The sequence below is a fragment of the Cheilinus undulatus genome, linkage group 7 (assembly GCF_018320785.1).
Source record: "Cheilinus undulatus linkage group 7, ASM1832078v1, whole genome shotgun sequence".
NCBI classification, from domain to species: Eukaryota; Metazoa; Chordata; class Actinopteri; order Labriformes; family Labridae; genus Cheilinus; species Cheilinus undulatus.
In genome coordinates this window covers 36,239,851-36,258,569 of record NC_054871.1, presented here as the reverse complement: position 1 = coordinate 36,258,569, position 18,719 = coordinate 36,239,851, and the positions used below count along the sequence as shown (strand labels likewise).

At 41.1% G+C, this 18,719-nt stretch overlaps 1 protein-coding gene across 1 annotated transcript in view; it reads left to right on the top strand.

The window, feature by feature from the left end:
* The window catches only part of arhgap39 (Rho GTPase activating protein 39), a 105,689-nt gene extending 86,970 nt beyond the window's left edge, over positions 1-18,719 (top strand). The window contains exons 3-11 of the mRNA XM_041791796.1: positions 56-1,340; positions 3,764-3,928; positions 6,897-7,082; positions 7,822-8,035; positions 10,389-10,462; positions 11,061-11,260; positions 13,409-13,500; positions 13,810-13,979; positions 16,687-18,719. Coding sequence (XP_041647730.1) covers positions 56-1,340; positions 3,764-3,928; positions 6,897-7,082; positions 7,822-8,035; positions 10,389-10,462; positions 11,061-11,260; positions 13,409-13,500; positions 13,810-13,979; positions 16,687-16,881 — 2,581 coding nt within the window. The 3' untranslated portion in view covers positions 16,882-18,719. The remainder of the gene's footprint in view (positions 1-55; positions 1,341-3,763; positions 3,929-6,896; positions 7,083-7,821; positions 8,036-10,388; positions 10,463-11,060; positions 11,261-13,408; positions 13,501-13,809; positions 13,980-16,686) is intronic.

Sequence of the window (18,719 nt, the reverse complement as noted above, 5' to 3'; positions counted from 1 at the left end):
CTCTGCACCCTGACCCTTAATTAAATCATCTCTCTCCTCCTCTTCTTGCTCTCAGGACTTCCCCCTTCAGATGGAACACCGGTACGAAGGAGCGAATGCTTATAAAGGTGACAGACAGAGAGCCCAGCTTCCTAGCCCATCAGGGAAATGGTTATTCCCCTTGTGACCCACCCACTCCTGGTCCTCCTTCTGGGGGAGGAACCACCTCAAGAACCCGCCGTTCCTCTGGTGGAAACCCCCCTTCAGAACCTGATGCCTCTCCTGTTCTCTATGCCGACCGTCGCCAGTCCCCCTTTCTGAAACGAGCTGAGCTAGGTGGCACCGGCACCCACCGCCGCTCCTCAGCTGACTCCCAGCCTCCTTCGCCCCGCTACGCCTACGAACCTCCATTGTATGAGGAGCCCCCATCAGAGTACCAGCCCCCTCCCATATACGAAGAGCCTCCGACTGACATGCACCTCTCTGACTCTTCTTTTTATGGCAAGTCACCTGCTCGCAAATCATCTGCCCCCATTTATCATTCCCCAAAACAGGGCCAGTCACCGTATGGCCAGCTGGTTCTGACCCGGCAGAAGTGTCCAGAAAAGACGCAGAGTCTGGAGTACAGTCCTGTGGGGAAGGAGTATGTGAAACAGCTGGTGTACGTGGAGCAATCGTCTTCCAGCCCACGCTTTAAGACTGCTGATCGTCTGCTGCGTTACGGCACCACAGGGGGCTACGGCGGCTCATATGGAGGGTCCTACACTCTGCAACACAGCCAGTCTCTGATCAGGGACCCCCGCCTGCTGCTGGATTACAGTGGGGAGGGTGGAGAGGGAGGTCAGAGGTTACTTTATGAGGACTCTATATCCTGGTCATCCAGTCAGACCCACACCCTGTCATCCTCCTCAGCCCTCGGCCCTGGGGCCTTCTCTCCTGGAGGTAACCGCAAACGTAAGAGCCGCAAGCCTTCCCTCCCACAGGAACTGGCCCGCTGTGGGGGGCTGGAGGGGGAGCTGGTGGGAACAGCATCTGAGGCAATGTTAGCCCAGGCCAGGCTGGCACGGGAGGCCCAGCAGGTTATGAAACAGAGGAGCAGTTGGGACTCAGGGCAGGGTGGGGGCGTGTCCCAGAGTGGAGGTTCCAAAGATGGCTATGAGAGTGACGGGGCAGTGCCTCTGCCATTACCAGGGCCGGTGGTGAGGGCGTTCAGTGAGGATGAGGCGCTGGCGCAGAGCGATGGACACCACTGGAAACGCAGCACCTTTGATCGGCTGGGCTTCCCCCAGGCCCTTCTGGAGAAAAGTCTCTCTGTCCAGACAAACCTAGCCTCCCCTGAGCCTTACCTTCACCCCTCACAGGTACTGCTGCTCACTAGATATGTGTTCATGTTTATTGTTAGTCCAGTCAGGTTACAGAATTTTAGACATGCATAAGTGCTGTTGGTTTTACTAAGGGCAGATTAAGTGTACTCTTAAAATGTTGCAACATCTAACAGCAAGTCCTTTTGTTCATTTAAATTAATTTAAAAATCTAATAATCACTAATAACATTAGTCAGGAAGTCATGTTAATTTTCCAAAATATATCAACACCTACATTCCTTCACAAATAGACAAGCTTCAGGATTCTTTTAATGTGATTTAAATAGACAGACATGAAATGAACAAATTGGTGCTGGTTGGCATGACATGTGCCTTTATTTGAGGCCTCAGAGGCCCAGAGGAGATAAGAGGACTATAAAGCACTTAGCCAAAAGGAAAATAGGCTGCTGCTCCTTTCTGCTGTTCTCTACTCCAAACGTTTTTTTTCCTCATGTTTTCCCCCCTTTTTAAATTGAGCATTGTAATGCTTCAGTTTCAAGCTGAGCTTGATACTGAAGCATTGCAATGCTTCAGCTGAATCCACCTTGGAAAGAAAAGAAAGAGCAGAGTGTAAGTGTAATATGAAATACAAGGGGATGCGATAGATACACAGACTGCAGAAGGGGCCCTTTGTAAAACCTTAGCCAAAACTGAGGAGGGGGAAGTTTTACCTGGTGTCACCTTGCACATAGACCAGTAGTGACTGTGTTCAGTTCAGTCAGGACCCTTTTGTCAGTTTGCTCTCATTGCTGTTAATTATATTTGGTGGTGTGGCACACATTTCTGCTCTTCCTGTGCCTACAAGGAAAGCCTGAGGCAGGGAGAGAAACAGCAATAAACTAGAGTAGAGCAGGCATCAATGACAACAGAATGACATTGATTAAGTAAGATATAGCATAAAGGAGGAGCTGGGGTGGAGGAAGGTAAAAAGCAGCTTGCAGAAGGAGCAGCAAAGCATAGCCAGCCTAGGGCGGTTTAAATCATGGACATAATATATATAGACGCTTCACTGACCGACTGGCGTCACATCAACAACAATGCCATATTGCCAGAGTCAGGTCCGCTATGTAAGGCAATACAAGTAGACAAGGAATATGAGTTTTAGGAATCAAAAGCACAAAAACCATCAGACTAAGTTGATTTTAATTAATCGTTTTATACTCGATGATCTATATTCATCCAAGTACTGATAATAAAAACCATTTAGACAAAAAAATGAACGAGATTATACAAGTAAACACACAAGCAGAATCTACTTTCTGCTAGAGACTATAATAACTTAAACTGGCTCATAGATCAGCAGTTTATTTAAACATTATAAATGATGTTGTTTGAATGTAATAGTTGTGCTATTTTGCCATAGTTCACCAAGTCTTTATGCCAGCTCTTTACTGAACACTCAGATATGAGGTTGATGTCCGTACAAACTATTCCCTAATCTTGAGATAAAAGTAAATAGTCTTACACTGACAACACTTAAGGGTCAGCCTCACAGTTGCTGCATCATAACTTACACCTTAAGGATTTGTGGGTAATTACAGTGAGCTGGTGGAAAAATGTTCTAGAGCTGGGCCACAGGTATCCTCATATCAAAGAGATGCTCTTTTGATTAACTGGTGGCTATAACTTGGCCCTAGGTGTGAGTGTGAGGGTGCCTGGTTGTTTGTCTTTGCATGTCAGACCTGTGATTGACTGGTAACCAGTCCAGGTCGTACCCTGCCTCTGGTGTAGTGACAGCTGGGATATTCCAGCCCCCCTGAAAATGGATGGATTGTTGGATTACTGAAGTGAGCTGCAAGTCTCACTGTCTTCTGTAGTTATTGTGAGTTTAAGCCCAAAGATATAAATGTTAACCATTGTGTTCAAACAGCTGACCATCACAGTATTTAAAGGTCCATCTGAACCCTAAAACCTATAATATATACACTTGAGATGCAGAGATTTAGTTATCAGTTTCTTTTGCACAAAGACAATGTAATCTATTTTGTCGATAGCTGAAAAAAATATTTAAGTAACGCTATGCAACTTAATATTTGCAATACCATTATGGTCTCGCCTTTAGTATTTATCTTACAGCTGAAGAAGCACCAGTTCTCTGTAAAAGACTCTTGCAGCAGTGATGTTCATGGCAGTATATGAAAAACTTTATTCTGTTGTTTTTTTGTTGATTCAGAGCTGCTTGTCTAGATTGCTATTCAAAACAACACCCTAAGGAATGAATAGAGTCTTTGTTGCACTGAAATAACCTTGCGGATAGTGTCGTATTAACACGTCAGTTTTAATCCCAGTCTGCTTCCTGTGAGCGTTGAAGAAACTTTGAGCTCTCACTCTAAATGTTCTGCAGCACAAAGATGATTGACCTTCCTTCTTTCCTCTCTCCATTTATGTCTTTGTCTCACTCTCTGTGTCTTCACCTGTCAGTCGGAGGACCTCGGAGCCTGTGCCCAATTTGAGGCCAGTCGAAATGCCAGGAATATGATGCCCAGCGCCAGCTGTGGCATTTTCCCAGAATTCACACTGAGAAAGCCCTCCTCAGAGACCGACATCGAGAACTGGGCATCCAAGCACTTCAACAAACACACACAGGTACTCCAGAGGATGTGTGTCTGACTTTGAAATATAAGAATTACATCATACACATAGTGATGTGCCTTGTCTCTGTGAATCAAGATCTTTATCTTTTTGTAGCTATTTCTGTCTTTATTTTTAAAAAACAAGATATTTGTGTAATGCCTTTAAATAGTTTCTTCTCATGCATAAATATACCACAGTTAAAGACTCTGTTCTTTCATTTCCTCTGTTTTCTGCACTTTTAAAAAACTTTTTTAAGCTGAATAGACTTCACTGTAATTTGTCTTTCCACATACAATTGTAGATATGAGAACAGGTTCTTGTACACCGCGTTAAATATAATGCTGTTGATGTCTTACGTGGGGTAATATTAGAAAACACTGCTAATTAGCAATCAGCTAATCACTAATCAGGTTTTGCTTCATAACAGTAATAAAGGAGGTCATAGTTTGTGCTGGGAATGTTAATCAGGGAGAAGGAAGTGAGGTTCAGAGGTTTGTTTGTCGAGTGTTTGGCTGTAACACACTTTATAAAACAAAAATTGAAACCAAGGAGTTATTCAGTCTATCTAAAGTACAAAACAAGTTCTTAATCTGGGTGTGATTTTCTGTCAGCAGTGTTGCCACACTTTCAGAGTATCCATGATACTTTCCTCTAATGCTGGCTGCTGATCTTATCCTTTAATTTGAAGTTAAATCATTTACTGGGGCCATAGTATTTGATTTACGGTTAAAAAATCCATAGTACCATTTGTCTTTAGCAGACTGCACACTTTTGTAGCCTTTCCAGAAGATTTTAAACCCTAATGCTCACAGCAGACTACAGCGACGCTTATAAGGCACATACAGTGCTTAACAAATTTATTTGACCACCTGTCATATTTGTTTCAAAGACCATCCAGCATCATAAGGTGCTTTAATGTGGACTCTTTCATTTTCAGTGAGCTTTCCACGTTTTACCATTTTGAACAGGAATGAGGGATTTCAAACTGAATTCACCCAAATTTGAGCCGGCTCTCTGGGCTTCTCTGAGATGTCAGAAATTAATCAAGCATAACATTCAACCACTAAAACTAATTTTTCTGTTCAGGAATGCAAGTAAATAACTATAATTTGACGTATTAATCAAGAAATAATAATGTGCTTTATTATTTTTTCCATTTTTTGTAAATCAGTAAATTTGAAAATTCATGGGTAACAATAATAATTATATTTTAGCATTAAAATTATCATTTTGGTGAAAGAGCTTCTACATATTGGTGTATTAACCATTGTAGAAACATAAAAAATGATTTTGGTAATTACTAATGCTGTTAATTTAGGGCAGCTGGGGCATAAACCTTACTTTGGTTAGGGTTAGGATGGTCTAATACATTTGTTAAGCACTGTATAATTGAGGTATTCAGCCCTTAACAGCTGCTGTTCCCTCTTGTTGTTGTTGTTTTTTGAGTCCAACGTCCACCAGCATTAAGATTGTTCCTGTGCTGTTATTTTAACATTTGATTTTCCTTGAGTATGAGCAAACTCCCATGCTCCTTCCCTACAAGAGTAAAGAGCTCCCATGACCAGGACGTATTTCACATTGCTCCTGCTGAATCTGAGGTTCGACAATCAGGTGGAACCTCCTTTCCAGCACCCTCGAGAAAGCTTTCCTTTAAAAGGCTGTGTGATACCCAGATAATTGGAGCACACCCTCTGGTCACCTTTTTTGAAAAAAATGGGAACCACCACCATCTGCCACTCCACAGGTACTGTCCCAGACCTTCATGTGACATTGAAAGGCCTGTAAGCCATGACAGCCCAAAAATGTCCAAAGCCTTCAGCATCTCAGGGCAAATCTCATCTACAACTGACGCCTTGCCACTGGGGAGCTTTTTGACCAACCCAGTGACCTCTGCCAAGGATATCAATAAGCCTACCTCTAGGTCTTCAGACTCGGTCTCCTCCTTGAAGAACATTGGAGTCAGTCTTTGTCCCAAGTGAAGGAATTCAAGTATCTTGGGCTCTTGTTCACATGTGAGGGTAGAATAGACCGTGAGACTGATAGGCAGATTGGTGCAGCATCAGCAGTTTAGCAGACACTGTATCGAACCGTTGTGGTGAAGAGGGAGCTGAGTCAGAAGGCAAAGCTTTCAATTTACCAGTCGATCTTCGTTCCAACCCTCACCTATGGTCATGAACTCTGGGTAATGACGGAAAGAATGAGATCACAGGTTCAGGTGATGGAAATGAAATTCCTCTGTAGGTTGTCTGGGCTCAGTCTTAGAGATAGGGGGAGAAGCTTGGACAGCCGTAGTGAAAGTAGAGCCACTGCTCCTGTGATTGAAATCGGCCAGTTGAGGTGGTTCCAGCATCTGATCAGGATGCCTTCTGGTCACCTCCCTGTGGAGGTCCTGTGGGCATGTCCAGTTGGGAGGAGACTCAATGGCAGACCCAGAACTCACTGGAAGGGTTATCTATCCCATCTGGCCTGGAAGCACCTCGGAATCCCTCAGGAGGAACTGGAAAATGTTGCTTGGGAGAGAGATGTCTGGGTCGACTTGGCCCTGGATCCGTGGAAGAAGATCGATGGATTTTTTTGAGGCCTTTGTTTTTGTATATAAAAAGGGAATTTTGCTATACTAGAAAAAAAATTAGTGACATTTTTTGTTTGTTCAGGAATGGAAATTAAAGGAGGTCTCTCTCATGGGGACTTTCAAATCTTAAAAGTGTCTTAAACTGAAAAGTGGAAGTATGTTAAATTTTTCTCTCCCTTCCTGTCATAGTTTATCATATCATATTGATTAGCTGTGGCAATGTCATCTTTCACTGTTGTACGTACACTATTGTTGTTTGTATTTTGATCATTGTTGCAAAGCAGGAGAAATTCCAAGCAGGGTTAGGGGAACACTAAAATGCCAAAAAGTGCATCTCTGCAACCTCTCCAACTCCCTTTCCTGTACTCATCTTGTTTTCCCCCATGCCTTGCTTGCTTGTTTTCTCAGGGTCTGTTTAGGAGAAAGGTGTCTATTGCCAACATGCTGGCCTGGAGCAGCGAACCCATTAAGAAGCCCATGATTGTGACCTCAGACCGCACCGTGAAGAGGGAAGCAGTGGACATCTTCAAGCTCATCCAGACCTACATGGGAGACCGGCGCTCTAAGGCTGACCCCTACTCTGTGGCTCTAGAGGTCTGTGGACACCATCTACAAAGACACCACTAATAACCCCTTATTTTACTTATTCCTTCACTCCTCACGTCGTTACTCCTATGACATGTTTAGACTTTGCTATGTTGACCTTGATGCTGCATTACAACTTCAACTTTTGTTTGCAGAAACATTTTCAGTAACAAAATAACTTTTATTGAATCAGTATGACGAGTTATGCAGCATCTGCAGACTGCAGACTAAACCAGCATCACTTGTCTCTGTTCCTTTCTGCAGGACTGCTGAAGTGTGCACAAGGCTTCACACTGTGAAGCTGCGTGTCCTTGCTCACAGTGTGACTTTGAGGGGAAGCTATTAAAATACCAGGGGCCTCTTTATAAAGCTGTGTGGGATCTAAACCAAAAGTTATTTTCTGCTACAATATAAAACTGGCTAATAAGAGCAGGGCCTCAAAATAAAACAGTCAAGTAATGGGGCTATAAAACAAAGCAAATAACTAAAATGCTTTAAGTATAGCAGCAGTCTGTTAAAAAGAGGATGATGTTTGTTGTGTCAGATTATATTTGGTCCACCCTTATTGATATATGCAAATGAGAGTGAAGAAATGATAGACAAATATCTCTGGATAATGCATTTCAACTGCAGTGCAAACTATGACTTTAAAATCATCATGCAATGTTTGTCTTGACTTTCATTCATAAATAAAATTAGATTAAGTTATTCCTGTCCATTCACCTTGCTCTGTACCTGTCTCTGTTAGGTGGTGGTGCGTGGGTGGAGCAACCAGGGTCTGCGTGATGAGCTTTACATCCAGCTGTGTCGTCAAACCACAGAAAACTTCCGCTATGACAGCCTGGAGCGAGGCTGGGAGCTGATGGCCATCTGTCTGGCCTTCTTCCCCCCCACACCACGCTTTCACAACTACCTGGAGGGCTACATCTACCGACACATGGACCCTCTCAATGACACCAAGGGTGAGACAGAAACATACACAAAGACAGCCTCTCTCCACTGGGAACTGAAATGTCTAAGGTTTTGATGGAAGTGGTAATCTTTATTTCAACTTAGCATTGTTTTAATTTCTTGCCTAAATTGCCATGAGCATGATTTCAGATATTCATGGCTTCCAGAGTATGTCCCTTTGACCAGGAGTTTGGTCCATTATAGGCCACACTACTCTAATAAAAAATACATTTCCACATTCATAGGAACAGTTGCATTCCTCAGCATTCATTACTACGCCCCATCATGGTAATTTTGTAGATGTTAAGAGGTGAAGAATTGGATGAGGTTTGTAAAATGGGAGGATATTGATCCTAAGGACAGTCTTTGGAGAACTCCTGGATGAAATATCAGATAAAAGGAAAACTGATACAGATATATAATCCAACAAATATCTCCTGACCAGTTAACAGGCTCACTGCAAACAGGAAATCAATGCTCTCTAAACCCAAATCCCATGTAGAATATCAGTTGCTGCTGAAAGCACTGCTATGTCAGCTGCTAAATAAAAGGCTTCAGCTATTGTCCATGAGCAGGACAAAGAAAGAGGTATCACCTTTAAAAAGTCTTAAATAATCCTTCAATCCTTAAAAAGGTGTTAAATAAAGAATATAGCTGTAGTAGTGCTCTGCTTCCCCCTAGTGGTCATTACATGGTGAATCATGCTGAACGTGTAAAGTCATTTTTAAGGATTGGTTAAAAAAGCCCTTAAAATTAAAAACTAGCTTTATCAAACAATTCAAATATGATCAAAAATATAAAATAGACAGGAAATGTTTATTGATCAGTCCTTAGAGGATTATTAAATTTAACTAAATTGTAATCTCTTGTTAATATGAACAAATGTACCGCTTTCTAGGGGTGATACTAGTTGCAGAAAGTAAAAGGTATGCTAAAAGGAGTACTTTGTCTCTGTTAAGTGTTTTACAAATAATTTTTAAAGGTCATAAAAATGTGTTCATTCATATATTTCACCAAAGCCTGATTCTCTAATAATATTTATTCATATCTTTGAATAAAGCTTAATTTCCAAATGTAGTTTTAGTTTTTTCTCTCTGATCACATACTTAAATGATACATTAGATGTTTTTATTTTACCTGTGGACCTCTGATAATCTACGAATTACCCCCTAACGCTATAAGCAAAGTCTGTAATGTACTAAAATTGACAGATATTTCTGAAGAAAAACATACGGGTGGCTGCATGGCTGCAGCAATGAAAATGCATGAATTTTAATTTCTAAAATCCACACAAAAAATGCAATGCAATGTTGTGCACATCACGTTCTATAGGTGATGTTTCCTGCCGGAGTTTTCAGTATACTCCATGCGCCTAAGTGTTTTTCCCTCTCTCTATATATATTTTTAAACATTTTTAGATCAGTAGCTAGCTGTCCATGACCAATTAACTTGTGAAATGATTCCTCTAACTCTCCCATTACGCGTCGAGGTTGCAGCTGATCAGAGAGGGGAAGAGAAAGTCAAACATCCCTCCCGTTAATGCATGAGAAAAGGAGACATCTAATGTTAAATGTGAACCTCTCCTGTTACTTGTGACCGTTTTTATGCAGTTGATGTTGATGTTATTCTGTGCTCTATAAATTTGGGGTCATTACGCATGCACAACAACCCCTCCTTGTGCAGATCAGCTGTTGCAGCCAAACTACCGAATGTTGAGTGACACATTTCAAATCGTAAACTGTCGTTATGTATGAAATGTTCGTCTAAATAATACTGATATAAGATCAGGCATTTGGACAGCAGCGATTAGACGAATAAGTAACATCAAGCCATTTTTACACTTAAGCTGAAATTTATGAAAAGACAAGCGCTATATATAAACTATATGTGTTAAAACTTTGTTAACAATCTCCTACAGAACCTCTCTTATTTTTTCAATCAGAAAAGGCTCAAGAAAAGCCGCATAGACCGCTAAGAAACACAATTACTACCCTAAATTACAGAGATGCTTATTGGCATGTGATTAGAACTCTGTGTGCGCTGAAATATGGTAGGGAATTACAGACATGGTCGATTCACACAGGATTGAAGACACAGACCTCCTGCGTGATTATTGCGGTTTACCGGAGGTCCCTAGGTAATACTAGTCCCATGCGAATAGGGCATAAGACATACAGTATCAGCACACATATGTGCATCTTTGCAGCCCTGCAGAAATGTGCTGTCTTGTTTTTACATGATATAGTCGTTAACAGCAAGTTCCTACATTCTTAGCAGAAACAAATGATTTCTAATGACACAGTGCATCTTTGAAAAATGACAAAGAAATAATCTAATGGGCTTAATATCTCTCTGTTACTCCAGGGGTGGCCATCAGCAGCTATGCTAAATACTGCTACAGGAAGCTGACAAAGGCAGCTTTGACTGGAGCTAAGAAAGTAAGTAGCTGTTTTCATCTTTCTTTTCTTCATGTTTCTGCTCTGCAAAGGTTCAGCCAATCTCGCCATGTTTTTTCCTCCTTTGCTAAGGCTCAACAGGTTCAGTGCAACGTGTATGTGCAGGGGACTACATTCAGTATATAGCTTCAGTGTACATACACATTTAATGCATATATTTATGTGTATGAGTTAGATAGTGGCTGTGTTAAAATTAGCTGCATAAATGCACATTCCTTTGACATCATATCACATATGAGTGTATGTGTGTTTTGTGTAAGTGTGAGTGTGCTGGCAGGCAGTTTGGCTCAGAGCCTGCGTTGCTTGTTGTGCCAAAATCTCAGCGTGTGTGTGACTGATCATTTGTCACTTTTAGGACACCACAGTGTTTCACAAGTGTTAACCTGATCGTTGCTAACAGCCTTTAATGAGCTGTATGTACTGAGAGTTAACACTTTTCTTGTTATTGAAATCTGAGTATTTGACTTCCCATCTCTTTTTTTTTTTTTGGTCTGACTGCTTTCTGAAAGAGCTGCCCTTCATCTGCCCTCCTCTAACAGCATCAGCTCTTTTATGCATTTGTGTGTTTGTGTGTCTACAGGGCCTACAGAAGCCATGTATAGAGGAGATCAAGCACGCTAGGAATGCCATCTTCAGTCCCTCCATGTTTGGCTCCTCCCTGGAGGAGGTGATGGCTCTCCAGAAGGAGAGGTATCCAGACAGCCAGCTGCCTTGGGTGCAGACCCGCCTCTCTGAAGAGGTTCTGGGTCTCAATGGGGACCAGACAGAAGGCATCTTCAGGTGAGTGAGAGGAGGGAGCAGATGGGCAGGGAGGGCTATAAAGATTATGACATGAATGTTTAGTTACTGTTTAAATGGTGTGAAGTGTTCAAAGTTTAAATATTAAATTAAAAAGGAGGAGGAAGTTTTCTGTATTCAAACATGTTTTACCTTCATCATTTTAATTTAGTTATTATAAGGATGAATGTTAACGATGGTTGGGTTGAGATTTATTTGATAAAAGGCCTATGTACTTGAAATGTCATATACGATGAATTCAACTATTTCCAGAGACTCTGGGACAACATATAATTATCTATTCTTATAAAACACAGATTGATCAGTAAATACTATGTGAATAATTGTTAGATAATTTGATAAAGCATTAAAAATGGTCCTTATGGGTTTTTGAATAGGTTGCCAGTTGTTCTTCGGAGACAAAACACTGTATTTTATTCGAATAAAAATAGTGAGCAGAACAAACAGATGTCTAAGCCAGCAGACAGTTTATTGGTGATCAGCTGACTCTGTCATTAGATGCAGACATCAAATTTTGTACTTATCCTGCTGCTTCACAGCATGACATGATTATATGTATTTGGTAGATTATTTTTTTGGATTACACTGCATGTATGATCAATCTCATTGAGCTTTGCTTTGGTTTCTTCCATATTTAAGCTATTTAGCTGTTAAACTACTGAATTGTCGATCAGTTTCTCTGTAAACATGACTGTATATTTTGGAGTAGGCAGTTGTTTTTTATTTATTTACTTATAGAGCCTTTTTTTGTTCTATACATTTTATGTGGGAAAATAATTGATCATGGGCAGGATTGGCCCAACCCATAGGACATCCATCCATCTATACATTCCTTTTCTTCACTGCTTATCCCATTCAGGGTTGCAGGGGCTGGAGCCTATCCCAGCTGAGTGAGAGGCAGGGTACACCCTGGACTGGTTGCCAGTCAATCGCAGGGCTGACATATAGAGACAGACAACCAGGCATGCTTACGCTTAATTAACCAATTAACCGGACACTGATGAGATGACTTAGAAGGGGTGATTAAGGGATGCAGGACAGATGAGCTGGACCTGGACAAGGATGAGATGTAATGGAGGTGGCTGGGGTGGAGGAAGGTTGTAGTGGTCGCACTGAAACTACTGACTGCAGAGGAGAGGAGATAGATTTTTAAAGGGGACATTTTATGCAAAAATCACTTTTTCAAGCCTTTCTAACAAAAATATGTGCCCCTGGCCTGTCCACAATCCCCTCAAGTACCAGAACTATCCACCCCACACCTTTCAGAAAATGTGAGCTGAAACAAGCCACTCTCAGATTTTACCCTTTTGACCTCACATGGGGAGTAAGCACCCGCCCCCAGGTTTGGTTGGCCCTCCCCACTTGGAGGAAAATTCCACACTTCTCTCCTTATCTTCCTCTCAGCTATCAGTTGAGATGCTGGATGGTTACCCTCCTGACTATGGTCTAAGAGGTTGATGGAATCCCAGTCAGGTCCGTAACTTTGGATAAAAGTGTCTGCAACATTGTAACATCAGGAGAGCCACAACCATTTCCTGAGAGGGGTGTGGTCAGGGGTGGAGTCAGACAGGTCATTAACATTTAAAGCCACAGACACAGAAATGGCTCGTTCTGAGAAGGGCTGAAACAGAGGGGTTTTTAGACATGAAAAAATCCTACACTAAAGTGTTTTTTCAGCAACAAACTTCACAAGCATGTTTTGGGGACCTCTGAGACCAATATAAACTTGCCTTAAAAGGGTAAAATATGTCCCCTTTAAATACGGCAGCTGCAGGAAGATTGGATTGAAAAAAGTTGAACAAACAGGATTGACTCAGAATTTAAGTGAGTAGACTCCCATACTAGCTCATTACCAGAGTGGAAAAAGGGAGACAGGGGAATGAGTGATTATTAATGCGTGAAAGGATGAAAGGAAATAAAACAGTCTTCCTGCTTAATTTACAAGGTATGTTTTCCCAGAGTGACAGAATCCCTCAACTCCTTCCTTTTTCCTGTCAGTCCAGCTGTTAGCAAGTTTTTAGATTTTAATACATCTTTGCACAGACCAGGGTACACAGGGTACCCACATTAAAGACTGATGACTGACAGGACAGCGGAAAATCTGATCATCCTGTGAACTTTGATCCACAGGGTACCAGGGGACATAGATGAAGTCAATGCTCTCAAGCTGCAAGTGGACCAATGGAAAATCCCAACAGGACTGGAAGACCCACACATCCCAGGTAAACACATTCGCCCACGCATGCACACACACACTGATAGCGCACTGAGCAGATAAGAACACGCTAACTGCTGCTCTTCTTTGGTATACAACGGTGGTGTCATAGCAAACATGATTGATTTTCAAGGTGAATAACTTCAGTTCTCTCGTAGAGTCCTCACTTACTCCCTGAAGCCCGAACTGATGCATGCACAGCAGCGGCAGAGTTGATGTTCAGATTACTTCACCAGCTTTAAAATGTGCTTTCAAATAAATAAATAAATAAACTTGCCTTTCATGGATGTCCTGCTCTGTCTCTGTGTGTCCCCAGCATCTCTGCTGAAGCTCTGGTACAGGGAGCTGGAGGAGCCACTGATCCCTCATGAGTTTTATGAGGAGTGTGTCAAACATTATGACAACCCAGAAGCAGCTGTTAATGTGGTGCTGGGCCTGCCACACATCAACAAACTGGTGCTCTGCTACCTCATCCGCTTCCTACAGGTAAAATACACAAAACACAGTTTTCTTCAACACAAAAACAATCTTTAACCAAATGTAATTCTTGAGTAAATAACTTCTTTAAGTTCCATCACAGATTCCTGTCCTTTTGGTATCAGTTAAGATAAATTAGTTTTATTTTTAGATGTTTTGAGATGTCTGCTGAGATTTCTGAGGTGACTGCTGTTATGCACCCATTTAGGGGATAGATATATAATAGTGTGTTTTTAATGAGGAAGTGTCCCCTCCTCAGACCCCAAACTAACAAACTGAATAAAAGCCTAAATCAAAAAATGTTTATTACAAATCTAAAAAAAAAATATGGGACGTTAATTAAAAATAAATTAAAAATAAAAGGTTATGACTACAAAAAAACGCACTAGACACTCTCAAAAATAAGAATTACCACCAAAAACACAACCCTACAGTCTATAAATTTCAAAACTTAAAATACAGGAATATAGAATTAACGAATAATCCAAAAACACACAATTTAAAACTCAAACTAAGTTTTGGAGACCAGAAACAAAACACCAGCGCTGCTGTCAGAAAATTCTGAAGTAACTGTGGCTGCCATATTTGAATCCTCCTCCACCCTCTCTCCATCAGCCTATCAGCGTCCTCCACCTGGGGGGCAAACACAGATCCTCACACACATGACAAACAGCACACTCACTCACAACCACATGAGATAAACAAAGATGCACACAGAGACAGATGACTCACACTCACGATACAATAGAGAACAAACGAACTATGCGGCAGAGCTCTCACTTGGATAAAAGAGACAAATGGTGCAAAAACACAGAGGCAATAAAAACACAATAAAACAACACAGCCAGGGCTGTAACACTGTCAACAGCTGTGACTACTTCTTATGAACTACTGTGTCAATCACATTTTTTAGTATTATCATTAAAACAGAATGGTGTCTCGCACAGACTATGTAGATAGTAAAACAGGCAATATTTTAACCATAATTTCCTGCAAATTTCCTCATAAGAACTCCACCCTCCTGGGCTTATATTGGCTTGTCCTCACTTTCTGTGAGTGTCTTTTTGTATGGGAGCTCTCTCACACCAGAGTCATGTACTTGTTTCATCTAGGAGTACAGCCCCCTTTTTATCCAGTGTGTGCTTCAGTACTGACTGTAAGTAACCAAGTAGGGTTGGTGCCTAAACCTAGCCAAAATTGACCGTTCAGTTTTTATAAATAAATACTTAGTTATGTTAAAGCTCCTCTGTAAGTCATATAGGGCAGTGGTTCCCAAGTTGGGGTCCAGGCTTCAAAGATAGAAATCACGACATGGTAACGTCAAGAATCTATGACAAACCAGAGTGAAAACAGTGGTTGGATATCCTGTTTACAGAACTGTCTCTTGTAAGTCCAGATGATTATGATAATAGGTTGATTCTGTGATAAAATCACAAGTATTTCCTTAATGATCAGTCCAAGAAAGAAGTATCATTTGATAAGGCTCTAAACTGCAGGACTTGTGCAAGGAAAAAGGTTATATCTGATCTGATTTTCTTCTACACAATTGTCTATTTTTGGCTTTATAATCTCAAAAATTCAAAGTTTTGGTTATGTAAGATTCTGACTTTTAAAGTATAAAGTTTTAATATTTTTCCTGTAGTTTTACAACTTTTGAAACCTGAAAAAATGCATGTTTCTTTTAGAGAAGCCCTAATACTTGGTCATAAAAATGTATAGCTGACGTAGATCTTTTAGCAAGAACAAACGTTTGAAAGTCTGTTGTGTTTGGATTTTGTCAATTGAAACAATTAAATTTGATTAACTTCTCTAAGTGGCTCCTGGGGGGTTTGAGCTTTTATTAATCAACTAGATATTAATGGTGGGGGGCTAAGAAAAAGAGGTTGGGGACCACTTGAATAGAGGCATCAGCATTAATTTCATTGTGTTTCATAATCAGCAAAAAACTCTTCACTGGAGTTAAATGAAGCAAAACTGCTTTGTTGGCTTGACAAAAAACTTCTCATGGTTAAAATATCAAGTTAAAGATGGTATTTAGCCTCCAACAGGACTTGAACTGCAGCATTCTGGGTAGAAATCCTTTGTTTGAGGCATTGGCCCTCTTTACTAGCATTGAAAGCTGATAGATAGATTCCGAGCCAGGCAGGCTCATCTTACTAAGCTTCAAGCTGCTAATGCTTCTATGCACACTGGATCTTCACTCTAACAATCTGTCATTTTGTTTGTATTGTACATATGGTGTATTGTATATATGTTGTAAATATTTTCATACTATTAAGGTTATATTTAAGTGCTGCCACAGTATTTGTTCATTGTGTGCTAACTTCCCAATCTGAGTGATCAATCAGTGTTGATGCTCTGTAAGGAGGAGCGTATTTAACTTTTTGAAATTGCACTTCTGCTGTTTGGCTCTGATGAAGAAGCAGTGAATTGACGTGTGTTAAGGAGTCCAGTGAATCATCTTTTTAACATCTCTGGTCCTTTTCTAAGAGCACCAACCCCCACCTATGAAAAGGCTGAAGCACAAGAGATTTGTCGATGTATATCCCTTGTATATATATGAAACAGTCTATATTGCATGTCAGGTTACCACTGAGCCAATCACAATGCAGTTTTCATAGCCAAAAATAGAAACAGAAAGAGTTAACATGCCTGAAATGCCTTCTGTCTGACTGGAGTTGACTCTTTTGTATTCTGCTGTATGTTGTGTCTGCAGGTATTTGCCCAGCCCGCCAATGTGGTCATCACCAAGATGGATGTTAACAACCTGGCTATGGTCATGGCTCCCAACTGTCTGCGCTGCCAATCTGATGACCCCAGGGTGATCTTTGAGAACACCCGCAAGGAGATGTCTTTTATCCGGGTGCTCATCCAGCGGCTGGACACCAGCTTCATGGATGGGATCCTATAGCCCCCCCACCGCACACATGATCCACACTTTACCCTCAGCTTCTCTTACGCTCCCTTTAACCTCCTCCATGACAGGCCCCCCCACACGCTCCCTGAAAACACAGGAACATCATATACACACATTTCTGCTGCTGGGTGAATACCTTGCCTCTCCAACATGTTTACTTTGAACAAAAACTGCCTTGTTTTGAGTTTTGTCCACTGTATATTTGAGTTAAACCAGCTGTATTTTCTATTTCTGTAGATGTTGTCCTTAAACTGACATTTACAACAGACAAACACCAATACTGAACCAAGTTTTTCATATAATAACAGTACTGTGTGTGCCTTCACAAACATTACTACAGTATACACACGTACAGTATGAAGGAAGCAGGGATCTCGTTATTGTGTTACTTTCACTGGCACACTCAGAGTTCAGGACTTCAGAGGTTTATCTTAAATTCAGCTTGTTTTATATGAACTGATTTGACTTTTTACCCTGACCCACACTGTCACATAACATTACACACACAGCAGTTCATGCACACTTAAATCCAGTGCTAAGTCTTACCCCAGGGTTCCACCCACTGCAGCGTTCAATACCACCTAGCAAGAATAATCAATCGGGTAAATGATGGAATCATACAAACATATTCTACCACAGGTCTTTAGATCTCTCATGCATACTCTTGCTAACTAACATGCAACACACGATGTGCAAGATTTTCACAAGGCCTAGCTGCACCGTCCATGAGTTCCTTATCTCAGAGTGAAGCTCAGACACAAGGTGGAAAGATGAAGTTGTCTAACGATATTTAACACTGCCACAACCGGGAACTGAGAACTCCACACAGGAGCTCCTTACTCCTCCATGTGTGATCCTGCCTCAAGATGGCAATTTTAAGCTTTTCTTAATGAGGCAAACTCTTGGCTAAAATTATGACTTCACTTTGTCAGATAGATGTGGCTGCTCAGTCGCCTGACATTTACCGAGTGTTGCTGTTTAGGAGGGCAGTGATAAGGATAAGTAATAGCAATGTTAGCGGCTACTGGGAAGTTGGTAGAACCTGGACACTAAATCACCCCCACAGTTTTTACTTAAAAAGTCTGATCTTGCTTTGTTTGAAGACATCTCAGCATTGACTTTGTTTGAGTTCTCTAAGCATGAAGTGAATGCAATATTATGAACACATTTTCTTCAGAAGACCGGTGGTTATTTCTCTCTCTCTCTCTCTCTTGTTTCCACAAGATATTTCCAGGCCTGCCTACAGAATTGGCTTGGCCCCTGAAAACCCAGTGAACGGCCCCTCCCCAGTTGTGATTTATGTAAAATGCCAATACATGTGTGTTGGATCAGTAGCATTGGTGCTAGCATCCTGGATAACGGTTATCTCATTTTGGAGCTGAAAAAGTGAGTCAAGATATTATTGGGTCTGGTATTCAAATTGTTTAATCCAGCCACTTTTATCAGCTTTTCCCCACTTCTTCCACCAGTTGTTGCCACTTTGAATTTATAAAACCCATTTTCAACACGTTTTTGAAAATTGTGGCACATTTGTGGCAGTTTTCCTCTTTTAACCCATTTCCAAAAACGTGGGCCACTATTAACCTGGTCATCCTAATTTTTGCCACTTTTAGCCAATCCTCACCACTTTTTTCACTTTTAACTTATTTTCACCACTTTTATTCATTTTAAACCCATTTTCACCACTTCCTTGCCACTGCAGACACCTTTTTTGCTGTTTAACCCCTTTTGCCACTTTTTTTTGCCACTTCTAACTTCTTCGCACTTTATTGCAACTTTTAACACAATTTTGCCATATTTATGCCATTTTTAACCCATTCATCCACTTCTTT